The 17,461-nt window shown below is 30.1% G+C and overlaps 2 protein-coding genes across 2 annotated transcripts; both read left to right on the forward strand.

Moving 5' to 3' along the window:
- The first annotated feature begins 980 nt into the window (after nucleotides 1-980).
- LOC114383529 lies at nucleotides 981-5,745 on the forward strand. Its single transcript, XM_028343215.1, has 2 exons — nucleotides 981-1,665; nucleotides 5,172-5,745. The coding sequence occupies exons 1-2, from the start codon at nucleotides 1,277-1,279 to the stop codon at nucleotides 5,404-5,406; spliced, it is 624 nt and encodes a 207-aa protein (XP_028199016.1). The 5' UTR covers nucleotides 981-1,276; the 3' UTR covers nucleotides 5,407-5,745.
- Nucleotides 5,746-12,341: 6,596 nt separating this feature from the next.
- LOC114384372 lies at nucleotides 12,342-16,504 on the forward strand. Its single transcript, XM_028344039.1, has 3 exons — nucleotides 12,342-12,982; nucleotides 13,473-13,835; nucleotides 15,738-16,504. Exons 1-3 carry the CDS (start codon nucleotides 12,701-12,703, stop codon nucleotides 16,374-16,376), a joined length of 1,284 nt encoding a protein of 427 aa, XP_028199840.1. The 5' UTR covers nucleotides 12,342-12,700; the 3' UTR covers nucleotides 16,377-16,504.
- Nucleotides 16,505-17,461: the final 957 nt, after the last annotated feature.

The following is a 17,461-nucleotide window of genomic DNA, read 5'->3' on the forward strand; positions in this document are numbered from 1 at the left end:
ATTTTAGGTTTAATTACTTTTTCATCTATAATTTTTTTAATTTTTGATGAATTTCATTTTTAATATCTTAATTTAACACATTTTAATTTTAACTTTTTAAAAATTTACAAATTTTATCCTACCTCATTTATTTATTAATAAGTTCAAAAGATGGGATAAAATTTACTAAATAAATAAAAAAGTTAAGAATAAAACTTTCCAAAAAAACGGTCGGTACAAAATTTGTCAAAAAATAATCGATAGTAAAAGTGTAATTATATTAAATGAAAAATCAAAAAGGATAAAATTTATAAATTTATCAAAAGTTAAAATAAAATAAGTCAAATTAATTTGTTGTAAATAAAATTAAAAATTAAGAATAAAAAGTAGCATTAAACCTTTATTTTATTTAAGTTTAGATAATTAAGAAAATTGAAAAAATACATAAAAGACCAGAAAAAATAGAAAAGAGAAAAGTGAAAGCGGTGAGTGCCAAAAGAGGACAAAGAATTTTGTTCTTTTCACAGTTTGATTGATCTGTAGTGTAGTGTTGTTGGCAGCGGCAAAAGAAAGAGCTTTTTAGGTGACCTCTATCTATCAATCATAACCTCACTCTTCAATTTTATTCCCAATGCTCAATGTTCATTTCATTTTCCTTCCCTTTTTCCTTCTTTCTTGCATTCCTGCTCTGTTACACTCATGATTTTGGAGCCCACAGTAGAAAAACCCACCGTATTTTCTCGCCAGACTCGACAAGAGAAAAAAAGAAAAAGAAGAGACGTGGGCCCCACTTATCTATTACTCATTACACCATGTCACTCCACCCTGACCCGTGTTCAACAATATCTCCCTTGTTTAAGGTTTCTTTTGCTTGTTATTATGGTAACGACGTCGACATTCAGAAAATAATCAGACATATATTAAAAATTATACCTTTGTTGACTATTTGAGACACTGTTAGATTTTCAAGACCCATTCTTTACATAGAAACAAACAAACCAATAAAAAAATTGCTAAATTTCTCCCATCAGATCACTGCATAATCATAATGCTGTTCTTCTTATATCATCTTTATTGATTCATTTTTTTTCTCTCTCTTTCTCTCAAAGGTCGTGTGTCAGGGACTCAGAAGAGAGAGATCACAAATATCACGTACCTACTACTCCTAGCAAAAAAATCACACAACTCGTGCTGGGGTTCAGAAAGACTGAAACTTTCTCCTTAAAAACTTGGTGGGTATTAATGATCTTTGCCTCCCTGAGTCATTACATGAAGATTCTCTACTTGGGTGTTCAAAATGTTGGTTACTGAGGACAAGTCTCATGTCGTTGTTGCCATAGACAATGATGGCTGTTGTCACCGGAGCTCTGCCGGCGGCGAGGGTTTCGCCGACGCCGGCGAACGGTCAGATGAGGAGCAAAGGTCCTCTCATGATTCTGGCACCGAGATTGTGGGAGTGTGTGAGAAGGAGAGAGGATCAGAGTGTTCTGTGGAGGTGGATCTGGTTCCTGAGGTTAAGGTGCATTTGGCCAATGTGGAGAGGGATTGTAGGATTTGCCATCTCAGCATGGATATGACCAACCATGAATCTGGGACTTCCATTGAATTGGGATGCTCTTGCAAGGATGATTTGGCTGCTGCTCACAAGCAGTGTGCTGAGGTTTGGTTCAAGATCAAGGGAAACAAGTAAGTACACTTTTATGTCCTTGGAATGGCTTGGTTCTTGGCCAAGTATTTTGAATTTTTAAGTTTGATGAGTACCACTTACTAGTTACTACTCACCAATTTTAATTTGTTTGTTTTTTTATTGGGGCCAAGGTACCATAGTGTCCTTGCTTTAATTTGAGGCATGGATAATTTTTTATTTTATTTTTCAAATCTGGTGCTGTTTTGACTTGTCTATTTGCTGCTTACTTGCCCTTGACAATTTAGCATATGCTTATGATGCGAAGAGGATTTGGGATAATAATGTGAGTTAAATGATCACTCTTGATGAAGTGTCTCAATACTGGAGTGTGAATCTGGGATAATAATGTGGATTAAATGGTCATGCTTGATGAAGTGTCCCAATAGTGGAGATGTGAATCTGATTCTTCTTCTGCTAACATTAGGATATCGTGAGCTAAATTAGGCTACATTATTCCAAAAATGGTTTAGGTAAATGATTTCAGGAAAATGTTGGAAGGGAACTGAAAATATCCTATTTGCAGGTCTGACTGTCCAGACATATATCAGTTATTACAATATTTGTTTGATTTGTTTCTCTACCTCTGTATATTCTGTTGCTCGTAAACAGATTGGATTTTGACTGGTATGTTTGGGAGTAAGGTTTTGAAGGAAAAGGAAAACAAAATTTTCATTTCTAATAAAATTTTGTAATTTTGGTAATTTTTAAAATAAAGAGATAAAATGATATTCTAATCCTTTGTTTATTTGAATGAACAATATATAACTCTCTGAATTAAAAAATGACAATTTTGCACCTCCCTTTCCTTTTCCTCCGAAACCTCACTTGTAAACATGTCCTAAGTCAACTGACATGAAGATCCATCATTTATTTATATGGGATAATTACCCTGACCTTCTTTGCTTTGTTCTTTTTAATGAGACTGCATGTATGTTCCAAAAATAAAAAGTTTGAAGTTTAGGAGTTATGAGGAATTTTAAAAGAAGGATGTCAAAGTGTCAGTTAATATAGGGAAATGGGTGTAGTTTTCTAATCAAGAAAGCTGTAAATGCAATTAAGGTTAACCTCAATAGAGGTTAGTATAATTATCCGTTATTCATTAGTTCCTTTCTTCTTTTTCCTTAAAAGAAATCATGAATAGGTGTATCATTCATTGATTCATGTAGGACATTTGTGATACCTGTATTTCATGAAGTAATAGTTTCACCTATTGTTGACAGGATCTAGTAATTTCCAAATTAAAAAATCACCTGAATATGGTGGAGTGCATACTGAAAAATTGCAATATATAGTCAAATTATACTCATTCTAGATCTGATTTGTTCTGGCTTTCACTACTGGCCAGCACTAAATAAATTAAACTGCTGCAAGTATGAAATTTGGTTATAATGTTATATGACATTTTTTGTTCTTGTTTATTCTTCATTTACCAATATTTGTTTCTAGTTCTTCATTTTGTTCCGTAGTTGTGATCTGAAACCTGCAAATTAAGCCTCCTATCTTTCATTTTAGGGATCCTAGATGTTACTAACTTTTAATCACAGTTTAGCTTTCTGAATTTTCAACATATAAATAGGGCATAGAATTGCTCTGGGGAATTTATCTGAGAACAAAATGCTGCTTTGGTGGTAATCATGACACAGTTTTCTCAGTAGTTTTTTACCTCTGATCTTTCATAGTTTATAGTTCTTCCCTTGTAGTGCTGACCTCATATTTTCTTATTCTTGGTTCCTTTTTCGCCTTCAAATGGAAAATGATGCTTGTCTAGCCTGTTTCCATCCAGATTCAGATAAATGTGCTTAAAACACTAAAGCATTAAAAGCATTCATACATTCAGAGTGCATACGGGTTTTCAGGAAGACTTGCAGCAAAGCCAATGTCTCATATAAGTCTATGTTTGGATTTAAGTTGGTGTATTGGAATTCGTAATTGTGCATTGAAATTTGCAAAAGTAATTTCCGAACTTCCATCCAAACATGGGCTAAAAGTTGATCATTAGTATTTGGTTGTATTTGTTAGGCTGACCAACTGTCATGTACAGATTAGACCATTGAAAAAAGTAATTTCGTAAAAAAATTGCAGACTTTGAGATTTGATGTCTTTTTTGAGCTACTCATAGTTCTGCTTTTGAGATTGTAAAAGCATATGAGCTTCTTTTATATCTGCATTAGGTTTCTGAAAACGTAGAGATAAGCCAAAAATGCATAAATCTAATGGTTAAACAGTAGGAAGAAACATGAAAATTGCTGCATCAAGATCCTATATCTGATTGGTATTTCCTTCTTTTTACTGTTCTATTTCTAAAAAAGAAACAAGTTCTTTTAGCAGTGGGAGAGGAAAACATCTAGCCATAAGAAAAAGTCACTAACTTAAAATCAACTGGTCAGACAGAGGCAGGAGCCTGCCACTACTAATCATATAAGAGAAAATAGTTGTCAATTTGGAAAAGTTTCCTGACAGCCTCTTACTTTGGGTTTTTCATTATAAGCATACTGATTGAATGAAGGGGAAAAGGTTGAAGTTTGAAAGGATTATTGTATTAAGTGTGGTGGAATTAGTTATTGATAGAAAGTATAAGTTCAATTATTTAATGTTTGATTGGAAGCTTATGACACTTCAGTCTCTAGTTTATTTTTAAATAATATATTTATTAGTGTGAACTGAAATACCAAGTTTATAAGAGTTTTAGTTGTTCTACAGAAAGATATTAAGATGAAAATAATAGCTGAAGTTTTTTTTCCAAATAATTTTAGTCTCTAATTCATTACGGGATTAAAATCTATTGGCTACTTTCATCTGATCACTATTTTGTTCTTTTTAAATTGTGGTTCAAACTTATATGACTTCAATGTGCAGTTAAGCTTCATACTTTCTGGCATCAATTTTCCTTAGGCTGATTTTCTTGGTTTACCTTTCTCTTTTTAAGTTTGGAAATTCTCTAGTTATGAAATCACATCAGGAAGTTCGGCACTATGAAGTATCGAGATCCTTAACAATGAATCATTGTTGGGCAACTCTAAGCTCAATTGTTGATCCACAGGATATTGAGGATAATCTCATTGTTAGCTTTCAATGAATAAACACTTTTTTGTGTCTTTATCTTGACTGTTTTCCTTAGCCTTTTTTCCTTTGAGTAATCTGTTCCCAGCCCAAACACAAAGAGAACATTAAGAAGTGACAGCAGTTTGGCAAATCAGTTATTGTTTGCTGTTATTTCTGAGATTATATATCCCAAAATTAGATTGGTTAAAGTGAACTGGGTGTGCAAAGCATTGCAGAAACTGGTTTGATGGCTTTAATTGTTTTTGCATAAAATATGGCTCAAGATCAATAATTTGATCATCCGTTAAGTTTTGGAATAGCACGTATTGAATGCAGTTTCTATTGATCCATGCAGTTAGTTTACTTCTGCTTGTGTTTTTGCACTAATAAAATTTACTGCACGAATGTTTTACTTTTATAGGCTTGTTAGATGCACTAATCATTTGGTTTGTATGATTAACAGAACTTGTGAAATCTGTGGATCGGTTGCACGCAATGTAGCTGGAGCTATTGAAATTCAAATGACAGAACAGTGGAATGAGGCAAATGATGCTTCCACGGCCCCACCATCTGGACCAGCACCACCCACAGAAACTCGAAATTTCTGGCAGGGTCACCGTTTTTTGAATTTCCTGCTAGCCTGTATGGTCTTTGCCTTTGTCATATCCTGGCTTTTTCACTTTAATGTGCCCTCTTGAATTCCTGTGTAACTTGAGGATGAAGCAGATTAAGATGATGGTGGGTTATTAGACCAATCTATGGCTCTTAACACAGGTATCAAACTCAATACCTGTGCTTGCTTAGTTGATTGGGATCTGTGTCTTTCTTTCCACATGATGTTCATATGTGTATTTTTATTTGTTGTATTTTTGTTGGTCTTATTTTGCTCAACTTAGAATAGCACCATGGATGTTTATCGCTATTTTCTTAATTAAATTTATATATCATTCTCGCTGGATCTTGTAGAAATTGTACTTGAATGGATGGTCAAACTTGGACGTTTCTACTTTCTACAATGCACCTAACAATTTTGGGTACATTAGTGCACCACCTAGTTCTAACCATTATATATGTGTGTGTGTTTTAATCGAAAAATGAGATCATATCAGATCTAATAGCATTCAAACTTACATTGTTATCCTTTGTATGAAAACTTATTTCTCATTCATGCTTGCTCCAATTGTGGTCCAATTTCTTAGATATCTAACTAAGAAATCAAGAACATGCAACACTAAAAATAGAGTCATTGCTCAAAGTGGATGCACGATAATCTCCAGGAAGTTTATACTTGATAACCTTGAGCGATCCATAAGTTTCAACCACATCTATTACCCCAAACCCAAAACTTTGAGGCTCAAATATTTCTCAAGACTAATGTTTTGAGGTAACTGTAAATGGTTTTACTTCTCTGCCCTCCAACATATCTCATAATTCCATTACCAAGTAAAACCATTTACACTTACCCCATCATCGTACTTCAGTTGTGTGAGCTACAACCAATATAGCATTGGATTTGTGACTTAGACTGTTTCAGAATAATTGACATCAAGGATCTTGAATTTGGACCTGTTTCCCATCTCTACTTTCATGAGGCACTTTAAGAACAAGAGGCATTGAAGGGAAAATAACTACTAGTTTTTAATGTTTATGTATTAGTTGACTATTTAATGCCCCAAAGGCAAATAAAAATGAGAAAATCGAACGCAAAACCGAAAATTAATTATGCAAATGAGGAAAATAATCTTCCATTATCACTGTCTATCCATTTTTTTTAATAAAAATACACATTTTGATGAAACTAATTTTATCTAATTATACTCTAGTGTTAAATCAAATTGATATTAAATTGAAATACTAGGATTTGTCTTGTAATGAGAGGTTTCTGTAGTTTGTACAAGATCTTGTGTTCTAACTTTGTTGTTATCATTAAAAGAAAAAAAAATTGATACTTAATCGTTCGAATAAAGGGTGTGTGGTATAAGAAAAGAGGTTATATTCTTGTGTTCTAACTTTGTTGTTATCATTAAAAGAAAAAAAAATTGATACTTAATCGTTCGAATAAAGGGTGTGTAGTATAAGAAAAGAGGTTATATAATTTGTTCACTTACAAATAATATTATCTCTATTTCATATTTATTGATGTTTAAGATTAGTGTATACAAATTAAGAAGGAAATAAATAGGGTGTTCATGAGTATAGGTTACCCATCAACTCAAATTGACCCGATCTGAATAATTTATTTGAGTCAAAATTGAATAGAATCAGTCAAAATCATTTATATACAGGTTGAGTCGTGGGTTTAGATTTATAAATCTAATCAAAATCGAACCAAATCAATTAAAATCGATCAAAAGTTTTAGAGTTATTTGGTTTGATTTTAAATAATGTTAATATTGAGACTCAAAACATTAGAAGTGCAAATGTTGAGACGACTAGTGTTTAAATTTTTTAAGGTATTATTTTTAGGTCCATTGTTATTTGTTTTACCTTTTTTCATATTTATTTTTCTGTCATGTTTATAATATTAATGGATCATATTTTGTTAATTTGTTTAGCAAACTTGATTGTAGCAAATCTGAGCACAACAAAATTTATTGCAAGAAATTAGTTTGTAGGAAATAGTTGTGATTCAAACTATTATAATATATCTTGTTGAAGAATATTTTATTTTAATTTGTAGTAGTTTATTTTAGAATATTAGGTTAATGATATTAAATGAATCAATTTTATTACTTTCAAATATTTGATAATATTGTGTTAATTGTATTGAATATTTGGATGAATCATAATATAAAATAGTAATTCTAAGAAAAAAAATCAATTTTAAATGAGTAACCCGTTGGCCCGAACCGAACTAAATCGTTCATGAATGAATTGAGTTGGGTTTTGATCAAAATCGACAAAAATTGACCCGTGAACACCCCTCGAAATAAAATATTGTTGTGTTTGACTTAAAATATCCTTATTTAATATTTTATTATTTGTTATATCTTAATGTACCAATTATTAAATGAGGTATAAAGGGAAAAATAGAGTTTAATAGCTATGTATAACAATTTTACATTATCATTTAATTATATATCATTATTTAAATTATTTTAAAAGTTAACAAACTTAACATATATGAGAAATTATAATTAGATAACTGTGTAAAATTTTATATACTTTCAATGTACAATCATTTTTTCTATAAAAAAAAAGAAAGAAAGACTTTAGCTTTACAAAATATTAATAATTTGGGGAAAAAGATTAAAAAAAAAAAACCTAAACTTCAATAGAGAATGAGTGAGGGTAGTATTTTCAAATCTTGGTCCTTTCTTAGAAGTACCGAGTTACGAGTTACGATTCCCTTACCATGCACCTAATCGCTTTATAAGTAAATTCAATCCAATTAAGATTATATTATGTACAAGAATTGTCCCTGTACCCCGAATAAAAAAATGTACATTTATAATTATGTTTAGCATTCATAAAGACTTAAAAAAGAAGGTAAAAATAGAATGATCGAGACTTTATCCTCTAAGATTCGTACAATGATTTTATTCCCATGTCAATTAGGACTAACTTAGGAGCATGGGTTAACAATGAATTTATAAAAGGCGAGATTCGATTCACTGAATAGATTATTTTATTCCAATAACAACATATAATGATGTCTTCTATGATTGTAACATTAACATTTGATCACTAATCATTTCGTGGTATAATGCTTTATTTTCTCTAGTGCTCCAAATGTCATTATAAATTTTTTTGAACATATAAAACATGAATCTTATTTTAATATTTCAGTCCCCTTCTGTTAATTTTTGCCCTTCAGTCCCCCTCTACGATCCAGACAGACCATTTAGATCCATATATACTATAAATAATGTAAAAAAAAGAATCAATAAACAAAGAAGAAAAGACAGGAAAACGTGAAAGACTTTATCTGAAGTGTTGAATGCCATGTGATGGTCAGTCATAAAATGTCCATATCAATATACCATCATCAGAAATTTAGTTTTAGGGGAAAAATATAAGGGAAGATTTCCAAATAAAAAAAATATAAGGGAAGATGAAAATATGGGTAAATGTATTTTACATTTTTGATCATTTTGATCTGAACAAATAATTTTTGGATAATTTTACATTTTATCTGATATATATAATAAGTTTATATACTTTTAAAGATCATATTTATTTTAATTTTTTTATTGCTAACATTATACTGACAATTCAGTATTTTTTTTTATCCTTACAAATATAAGATAATTACAAATAAAAGATAATGTGAATAATTCTATCATAACTCACTTATTATGTTGAATCAATTAAGTTATATGTTATGATATTTGTTTTTGTTATTATCCTAAATATAGACCTCTTAACATTGCATCACCTAAATAATGCCTGAAGGTAAATACACCTGTACAAACATAGGAAATTAGGAATGATGGAAGATAACAGATCGAGTATGACAATTTAGTTGAGTATGAAGCAGCATCATTAGAATCCTATGATTAATAAGCAATTTAGTTGAGTCAGAACACGAGTTGCTGCCATTAACTCGGCGCGATTAGCGCTCATTGATTTGTCACCTTAATCTGCAGAATCTGAGTTCACCACGTATGGAACTAGAACTCCCTACTCCCCTAGGTTGCATTATATATGTGTGTGTGCAAAATGAACATTATTTATGAAAAAACGATTTCATTGAGGATAAAAAAAGTACATGGGTTTAAAATGTTTAATATTAAAAATATTTTAATTAATGAAAATTATTGTAATAATAAAAATAAGACTTAAATATGTTTTTCACATTTGTAATATTTTTTTTTAATTTACTACCTAAAAAATATTTTCTTTTATATTCAAACTTTTACTTTAAATATCTATTATTAATTTAAGTCTATTAAAAAATATAATATTAGTCTGTCACGTCTTCATTTAATTGATATTATAATGTTAGTTAATAAAAAATTAATTTTTAAATAATAAATTAAAAAGATGATATATTAAGTGTATAAAAAATATATTTAAATCTATTATATAAATAAAGAGTGAAACTTATTATGATATTCTTGTACATATTTTTACAACTTATTTTTTCTTTTCTCTCTATTATATCTGTCTTAATTACAAAGTACCACAAAAGTGTCGTATCAATATTTTTTTTTCATTTTTGTAAAAAAAAAAAAGTTTTTCATAAATAATACACGTCTCGATTGTTGTAACAACAACAGTTAAGTAACCCGGCCCGTGGCCAAGCCATGTCTCTTACTGCAGCATTTTGATGAACGTGCATGAAATGATTCAGAATCCAAAAACGTCAATGTATATTTTGTCGCCTAATACCTTTATTGTCAGCTTAACTAGACCAATAATCAGAAATAAAATCAGACCACATGGCTCTTGTGGCCCTGTTCATTGGAGACATGAACAGATTCATATGATCCTAACCTGTAACCAGCAACCACCAATGGCCAAGGCCATGGGCTACCATTCTCAATTCCAATTAGAATTAGAATGTTGGTCGCATCTTGCATAATCACATCTTCATCTTTAAGTTCTTTTGCATATATCATGTGTCGCCGACATTATGCTAAGTTAAAAAAGTAGCGCGCTTATCTTGAATAAGCATGATCTTATCCTTTTAACTAGTTAGTAATTATTGGACAAAAAAAGAAAACCTTATAAAAGTATATGTCATTGTAGGAGGTAACAAAATTTGAATTGTGGGGCAATGTACTCTCTTTCGAGCTCATCCTTGTGTGCTTCTCTTTTCTCCCAATTGCAAACTTAACTAATGAATTTCTCTTTTCTTTTTGTTTGTTTCACTTTTAATTTAAGTTGTTTACCTCTTAATCAAATTCACTTATTGTGTATATGTGTGTGCCTCAAGAGAAAGTGTCTCACTTGTGTAGCGGACACACTAAGTATATATATTTCACCTCACAATCACATACGATACAATGTCAATTTTAACATAGTTAATTAATCATAATATTATCATGTGAAAAAGAAAGGATACCATATTGTTACATCATTAAATTTCCATGTACGTTTTTACCTAGAAATAAAAAAGAAAAAAGGAAAAACATTAATTTTATATAATTTTGATGGATTGTTAGTTTTGTATTGATATAATATTTACTTTATTTAATTAAGTCAATATTGATGTTTTACATACCATCTATTTTTTAATGTTAAAAATGTTTTAAAATTAAAGTCTAAAGTACCACATGAGAGGAATAACAGAATTAAGAAACTTTAGGTACGGCAAGAATTTTTTTTGTTACCAATTTTTTAATAGTTGACACATTATAAAATTTAGTCAAATTTTCCAGAATTTAATACTCAAACGATTGGGTGAAATGTAGGCGGTTGGTGATACAACTTTCGGGGCAAACTTGGGTTAGTAATTTAGCTAAACATTTCTATAAAAAAATTCTTATAATTGGAAGTTTATTTATAAGCTTGATTAAAATAAATAAAAAAATTATTTTGATAATTTTTATTAAGGCTCGAAAAGAATTGTTTCTAGTAAAGTATATACATGATCTAGAAAGAAAGAATATATATATATATATATATATATATAAACTACTTTTATTAAGTGTAAAAAAGTTCTTGCAGAATAATTCATTTGGTTTGAGTGTTTGTTTTTTTTAAATAATTTTTATTTTTGAATTTTCATGATGTAAAAAACATGTCGGGAGAAAAGGTACTCTAAGGTGTTATTCCGTTTCCACTTTTTTTTAAGATTTTGACAATTTTGATTTGTTATTTCTAGTCTTTAGCATGTTTTTGAAAATATTTTTAGTGGAAATATTTTTTACATTTTAAATAAACATATTTTTACTCTTATTTTTTTACTTTTTTTATTTAAATAAAAACAAAAAATACTCAAACCAACCAAGAAATACCTAAGATTTACGATTCTCAACTCTCAAATTCTAAATCCCGTTACTCTTACTCAAGAGAGAGGAAATTTGACAAATTAATTTATCCCAAGATAAATAAAATCAGGTTGAAAGAAAGACAATCAAGTAACAAAAACATGAAAAGATATAAGATTGATTGAATGATTAAAAAAAGAGGAGAAAAAAGTATTTATACGTTACTTATGGATATTTTATCACGATTTGGCCATGAAAAAAAGCAAAGTAATAACAAACATGGTATGAACTCAAGGACTTTTTATCACGATTTGGCCTTTCTTTCTGCCAGAGTAAATGGAGATAACCAAGCAGCATACGTTACTTAATCTCAACAACCTACTTTCGTATGCTCCCTTTTGAAAAATAAAAGAGTCTTATTAATTAATGTTTTTAGGATATTAGTTAAAGAAGGAAAAGATAAAAGTATTTATCATAAGCAAACGTAAAAATGATTATAAATAATATAATTTTTCGTCTTCTAATAAAAATATTTTTATTTTAAATTCTTTAACTAATATTCATAGAACACTACTTACCGTTTGTCAAAATAAAATAAGTTGACATAAATATCTTAAAATTACACTACAAACAAACAAGTACATTAATTTTATAGGGAAACCGTAAGTTATGTTGCCTACAAGTTAGTATATAGTATGAGAGGCGTGCCAACACGACGACATAGACAAGTGAGGGTCCCCATAGTTTGGTTTCTTTTTCCAAAGTTACATACTAAATACTCAACACTCATAACTATTAGGATATTTCAGGTAGCTGTAATATCTGATACAAATCTATAGTTCCCTGAAATATAGTAGTTTCCTGATTTCTAGGAACACAGTTTCTTAATTTCCTCAAATATCCAATTAATAACTATTACCAAGCTCGCTTTTCTTCTCCCTTTGAATTCAAGACTCCAATCCTCTCCTTCGTCACTTCCCCATCTCATAAGCTACCTATAGCCATAAACACAACCTTTAACATCTCCAAAGGCTTTCTTGTGTTCATGGTAATCAAAATCAAAGTACATTTTCTCAACTCATCTGTTTAATTTCTCTCTCTCTCTCTCTCTGGTATGAAGAAGCTCTGTCCCAATCTTACTCGCGAGGATGGGCTCGAAACGGTGCTGGAGGTTCCTATTCCAGAGGAGATTTTCACCATCAAAAGTGGAACCAGCAGAGCTTGGCATAACATGAAGTCATGGATGAAGCCAAATGTTGAATCTTCAAGATCATCATCACTCTTTGGAGGCCAAAACACAGATATCCAACTATTGCTTGGTGTTGTTGGAGCGCCATTGATCCCTCTCCCTATAACCTCTCACAACCAACCTATCACCATTAAATCCCATAACACTGTGAGTAATGACTAATAAGACAACACTCTCCTTTTGTTTTTGACAAAATTTAGATGCAATTCCTTAGCGTGCTACTCTCCAAACAAAATTGGAGTTTCATCTTGATAATCTATGTTGATGTCTATGCAAACCTTTCTTATACATATTATTGAGATGAAACTTCAATTCTCAATCCCATAACATTATCACATTGTTAGTATTGACCAAAACACATTCTCTTTATGTTGTTGACAGGCGTTTTTAGCCTTGTCCTCCAATAAGAATTGGAATTTCATTTTGGTAATCTATGTTAATCTTTATTATTGCAAACCTTTATCATGCAGATTACTTAGATGAAATTCCAATTCTGATTGGAGAACAACACCTAAAGAACTGTATCTAAATTTTTCCTTTTATTTTTTAAACATATACAATGATCATAATCGATTAATTGAGTATATAGATGTATATGCATCTCAATTTTAACTCTTTGATTGTTTGTGTTGTGAAGGAGGCTTCGATGGCGAAATACATAGTGAAACAGTACGTGGCGGCTGTGGGAGGAGAGAGTGCTTTGAATTCGGTGGAAAGCATGTATGCAATGGGGGAGGTGAGAGTAGGGTCAGAGTTTTCAGCAGGGGAAGAATGTGTGAGTAGCAAGAAGATGGGGAAGGTAAAGAAGGTGCAGATGAAAGGGGAATTGGGAGGGTTTGTTGTGTGGCAGAAGAAGCCAGAACTGTGGTGTTTGGAACTGGTTGTTTCTGGGTACAAAATCAGTGCCGGGAGTGATGGGAAAGTGGCATGGAGGCAAACACCTTTCCACCATTCTCATGCTTCTCGTGGCCCACCAAGACCACTTAGGCGTTTACTTCAGGTAATCTCAATTTTAAATTTAGCTTAATTGTACAGCCCCTCTTTCTATTTTGCTTGTTATATTAATTTTTTTTTTTAATTTTTAATTGTCCATATATTTCAAAATATATTATCTTTAGTTCCAAAAGTAAGAAACACATACTTTTATCATTACACTTAAGTATTTATTTAAATATTTAACATAAAATATAATATTAATATAAGTTTGATATGAAAATAATTTAATATTTAAATTTTATTCTTTTTTAATTTATAATATTTTTATGATCTTATATATTATTTTTAAAAATATAATATATAAGATTAAATTTTATTTATATTTATCTTTTAAAATAGTATTTATGATTTAGTGACAATATTTTTTTATCTATACTAAGATATTCATGTTATTTATTATAATATAGATAAAAAAAATAATGTCGATAAATTACATAAATAAATATTTTTAAAAATAGAAAATATTGTCATTTTATTTAATTATGTATCTTTATTATATAATTTAATTCTTAAAAAAATCATATCTGATTAAATAAAGTCAAATATAAATAAAAAATATTATTATAATAAATAGCAAGAATGTCTTAATTAATATAAGAAAAAAATATTGTCATTAAATCACATATATAAATATTAAAAAGATAATAAAATATAATTATTTTATGAAATTATAATTCATATAAAAAAATGCATTTAAGATAAAATTTGTATTATATATTTAATTTATAAAATAAGTTTTGAATAGTGTGATAAAAATATATAAAATTATAAAAATATGATATATAAAATAAAGGTTATATAAGTATACATATTCTAATTTATGTGAAAATAAAATTTAATCTTATATATTATATTTTAAAAGATAATATATAAGATTATAAAAATATAATAAATTAAAAAAATTGAATTTTAAACTATTTTCGCATAAAACTTGTATTAGTACTATATTTTACCTTAAATATTCAAATAAACACTTGAGTGTAGTGGTAAGAGAATATATTTTTTACTTCAAAGACTATGATTCTAGTTCTTAACAATCAACGGTTGTGGAAACTAAAATGATATATTTTGAAATATAAAAAGACTCAAATAGTGAGCTAAAAAATTTATAAAAAAAAAAAAACCAATTTAGTGTAATAGGTAAAATAAAGTGACAAATTTTGTAATTGAGCCTTTAAATTTCATGTTCACTAATATGTTTCCTTTTGTTTTTCTGTTTTGTTTCCTTTAATTAAAGTTGCTAGTTTGCAAAGAAATGTGTGTGCTTTTTTATATTTGACATAATGGAACATGATTAATTATGATTAGGATTTGTTATGTTATGTTACTGTTTTGTATTCACTTTTTCAAATAGCATTTTTTTTCTTGTGTCCTTCCCAAGCCTTTTAATGTGTCACAGCTAGGTAATCGCATTTAGGCATCTTTTGGTTATTGCCAGGACATGAAATTTGACTCACAAAGAACGCTCACTAATTTGATGTCCCCAATTCCTTTATACATGATTCACATATCATAGTCATACGCCCCATTTCAGGCTTCCTACATACAATCAATCAATTAAGGAATAGGAGAGAAGAAAATAGGGGAAAGAAAATCTACCGTGTTAAGAAACCTAAATACCAGATTACTAGCTAGTAGCTAGTGTCAAATATCACACAGGTTACAGATACACATTTTAATTATAATTTTAATATAAGACAAATATTAATTGGTATGTCAAGGGTACTGATTAAAAAATTTAAAATAGAAATATTTTTATTGAATGACAAAAAATTATGTTATTCATGATTTTTTTAAGTCTTTCTATAATTTACAAAATAAATATTTTTTCTTGAGACCCTTGTTAGCACACCCTTCAATGTAAATAATGTCTTCCATTCTGGTATAATTAATGCCTTTCGAACAGGGTCTTGATCCAAGGTCTACGGGCAATTTGTTCAACAACTCCATATGCATAGGAGAGAAGACAGTGAATAATGAAGAATGTTTCATATTGAAACTTGAAGCCGATTCCAATTCACTTCGAACAAGAAGTAGCAGCAACGTAGAGATTATTCGCCACACGGTGTGGGGCTACTTCAGCCAGAGAACAGGCCTTTTGGTCCAATTAGAAGACTCTCACTTGCTCAAACTCAAATCCAATGCAAGTGATGCCATATTTTGGGAAACCAACATGGAGTCCCTAATACAAGACTACAGAACTGTAGATGGCATTAACATAGCACACGGGGGGAAGACTTGGGTCGCATTGTCAAGGTTTGGTGAAGGCCCTGAGAGCCATTCTAGGACAAGAATAAAAGAGGTTTGGCAAATTGAAGAAGTGGATTTTAACATCAAAGGGTTGTCCATGGATTGCTTCCTACCACCTCGTGATTTGATGAGAGATGAAGAAAAAAGGGTAGAAGAGTGCCGGGTGGTTGCAAGCAATTCAAAGTTGCCCTATAAAATTCAATCTGCTTCTTCTTTTAAGATTAGTGTTTCCAAAGTAGCTGCCGTTAACGTGGATGATTCAAGTGCTAGTGAAACTGATGATGAGGATGTGTAAATCTTTACCTTACATTTTCTAAGACCATCCATCCCATTTGTGGGGCTTGGTCATGCTTGTAGGGAATATATGGTATTTGCTAAATAGCTTAATTCCTTTACTTCAAGGTGATTTTCTTTCAACAAATATAGAACGTAAAATTTATATTACATGCTCATTGGAAACTTAATAATGCAAATAAAAAATGTAGGTTGGTACAAATTAAAGCTCATAAGCCATAAGAAATCTCTCTGTTTTGGAAGAAAAGAACCAACAAAATTAAACAAGTCCTTGTCTCTTTCTTCTCTTTAGCCCTCAATCAATCCCTGATGATGGCGGCAGAATCAGCATTTTGCGGCGGCGGCACCCGTATATGACTTGTTCGCAAAAGTGGCACAAAAGTATGCAGGTGTCCATGGATTGGATTTTCAAAAATCTCATAATTCATATCCAATTAAATGGATTGAATTTAAAATTTATATATGCTTTAATTAGATGAAAATAGTTTGAATTTTTTTTTAACTGATTTAAAATGATTTTAAAATCGGATTATAGATCAAAATTATTTTGATTTTAAATCTAGTTTTAAATCATAAATTTGTTTTCAACCTACTTCATCAGTTAGGGTTATTTTTAGCTTACTTTAATCATGATTTTTTTTTTTTTTTTGTTAGGTTTATTTTTTATTGACGTCAAATGGACTATTTTTGGTCGATGTGAAATTATTTTTTGGTTGAGATCGATTGAAATTTTTCAATCAATGTTTGTCAATAATTTTTTCTACCTACATCAACTAGGGTTACTTTCCATTGAGGTCAAGTAAGACTACTTTTTTGTTGACATAAGTTAGAATTTTTTTCTGTTGATGTCAGCCAATGATGTTTAGTTTGATCGACATTGATTGATCATGTTTCGTTGCTGACATCGGTTAGGATTATTTTGGTTGACGTCAACCAAAAATTCTAGTTGATGTCGACTGAAAATATAGTTATGATCGATGTTGACAAAAAAACATCATTGACCGACGACGGCTAAAAAAATCCTAATCAACATTGGTTAACCCTGATCAACAACGGCCAAAACAGACCTTAGTCGATGACAACTAA

Source organism: Glycine soja, chromosome 14 (assembly GCF_004193775.1).
Source record: "Glycine soja cultivar W05 chromosome 14, ASM419377v2, whole genome shotgun sequence".
NCBI lineage: Eukaryota > Viridiplantae > Streptophyta > Magnoliopsida > Fabales > Fabaceae > Glycine > Glycine soja.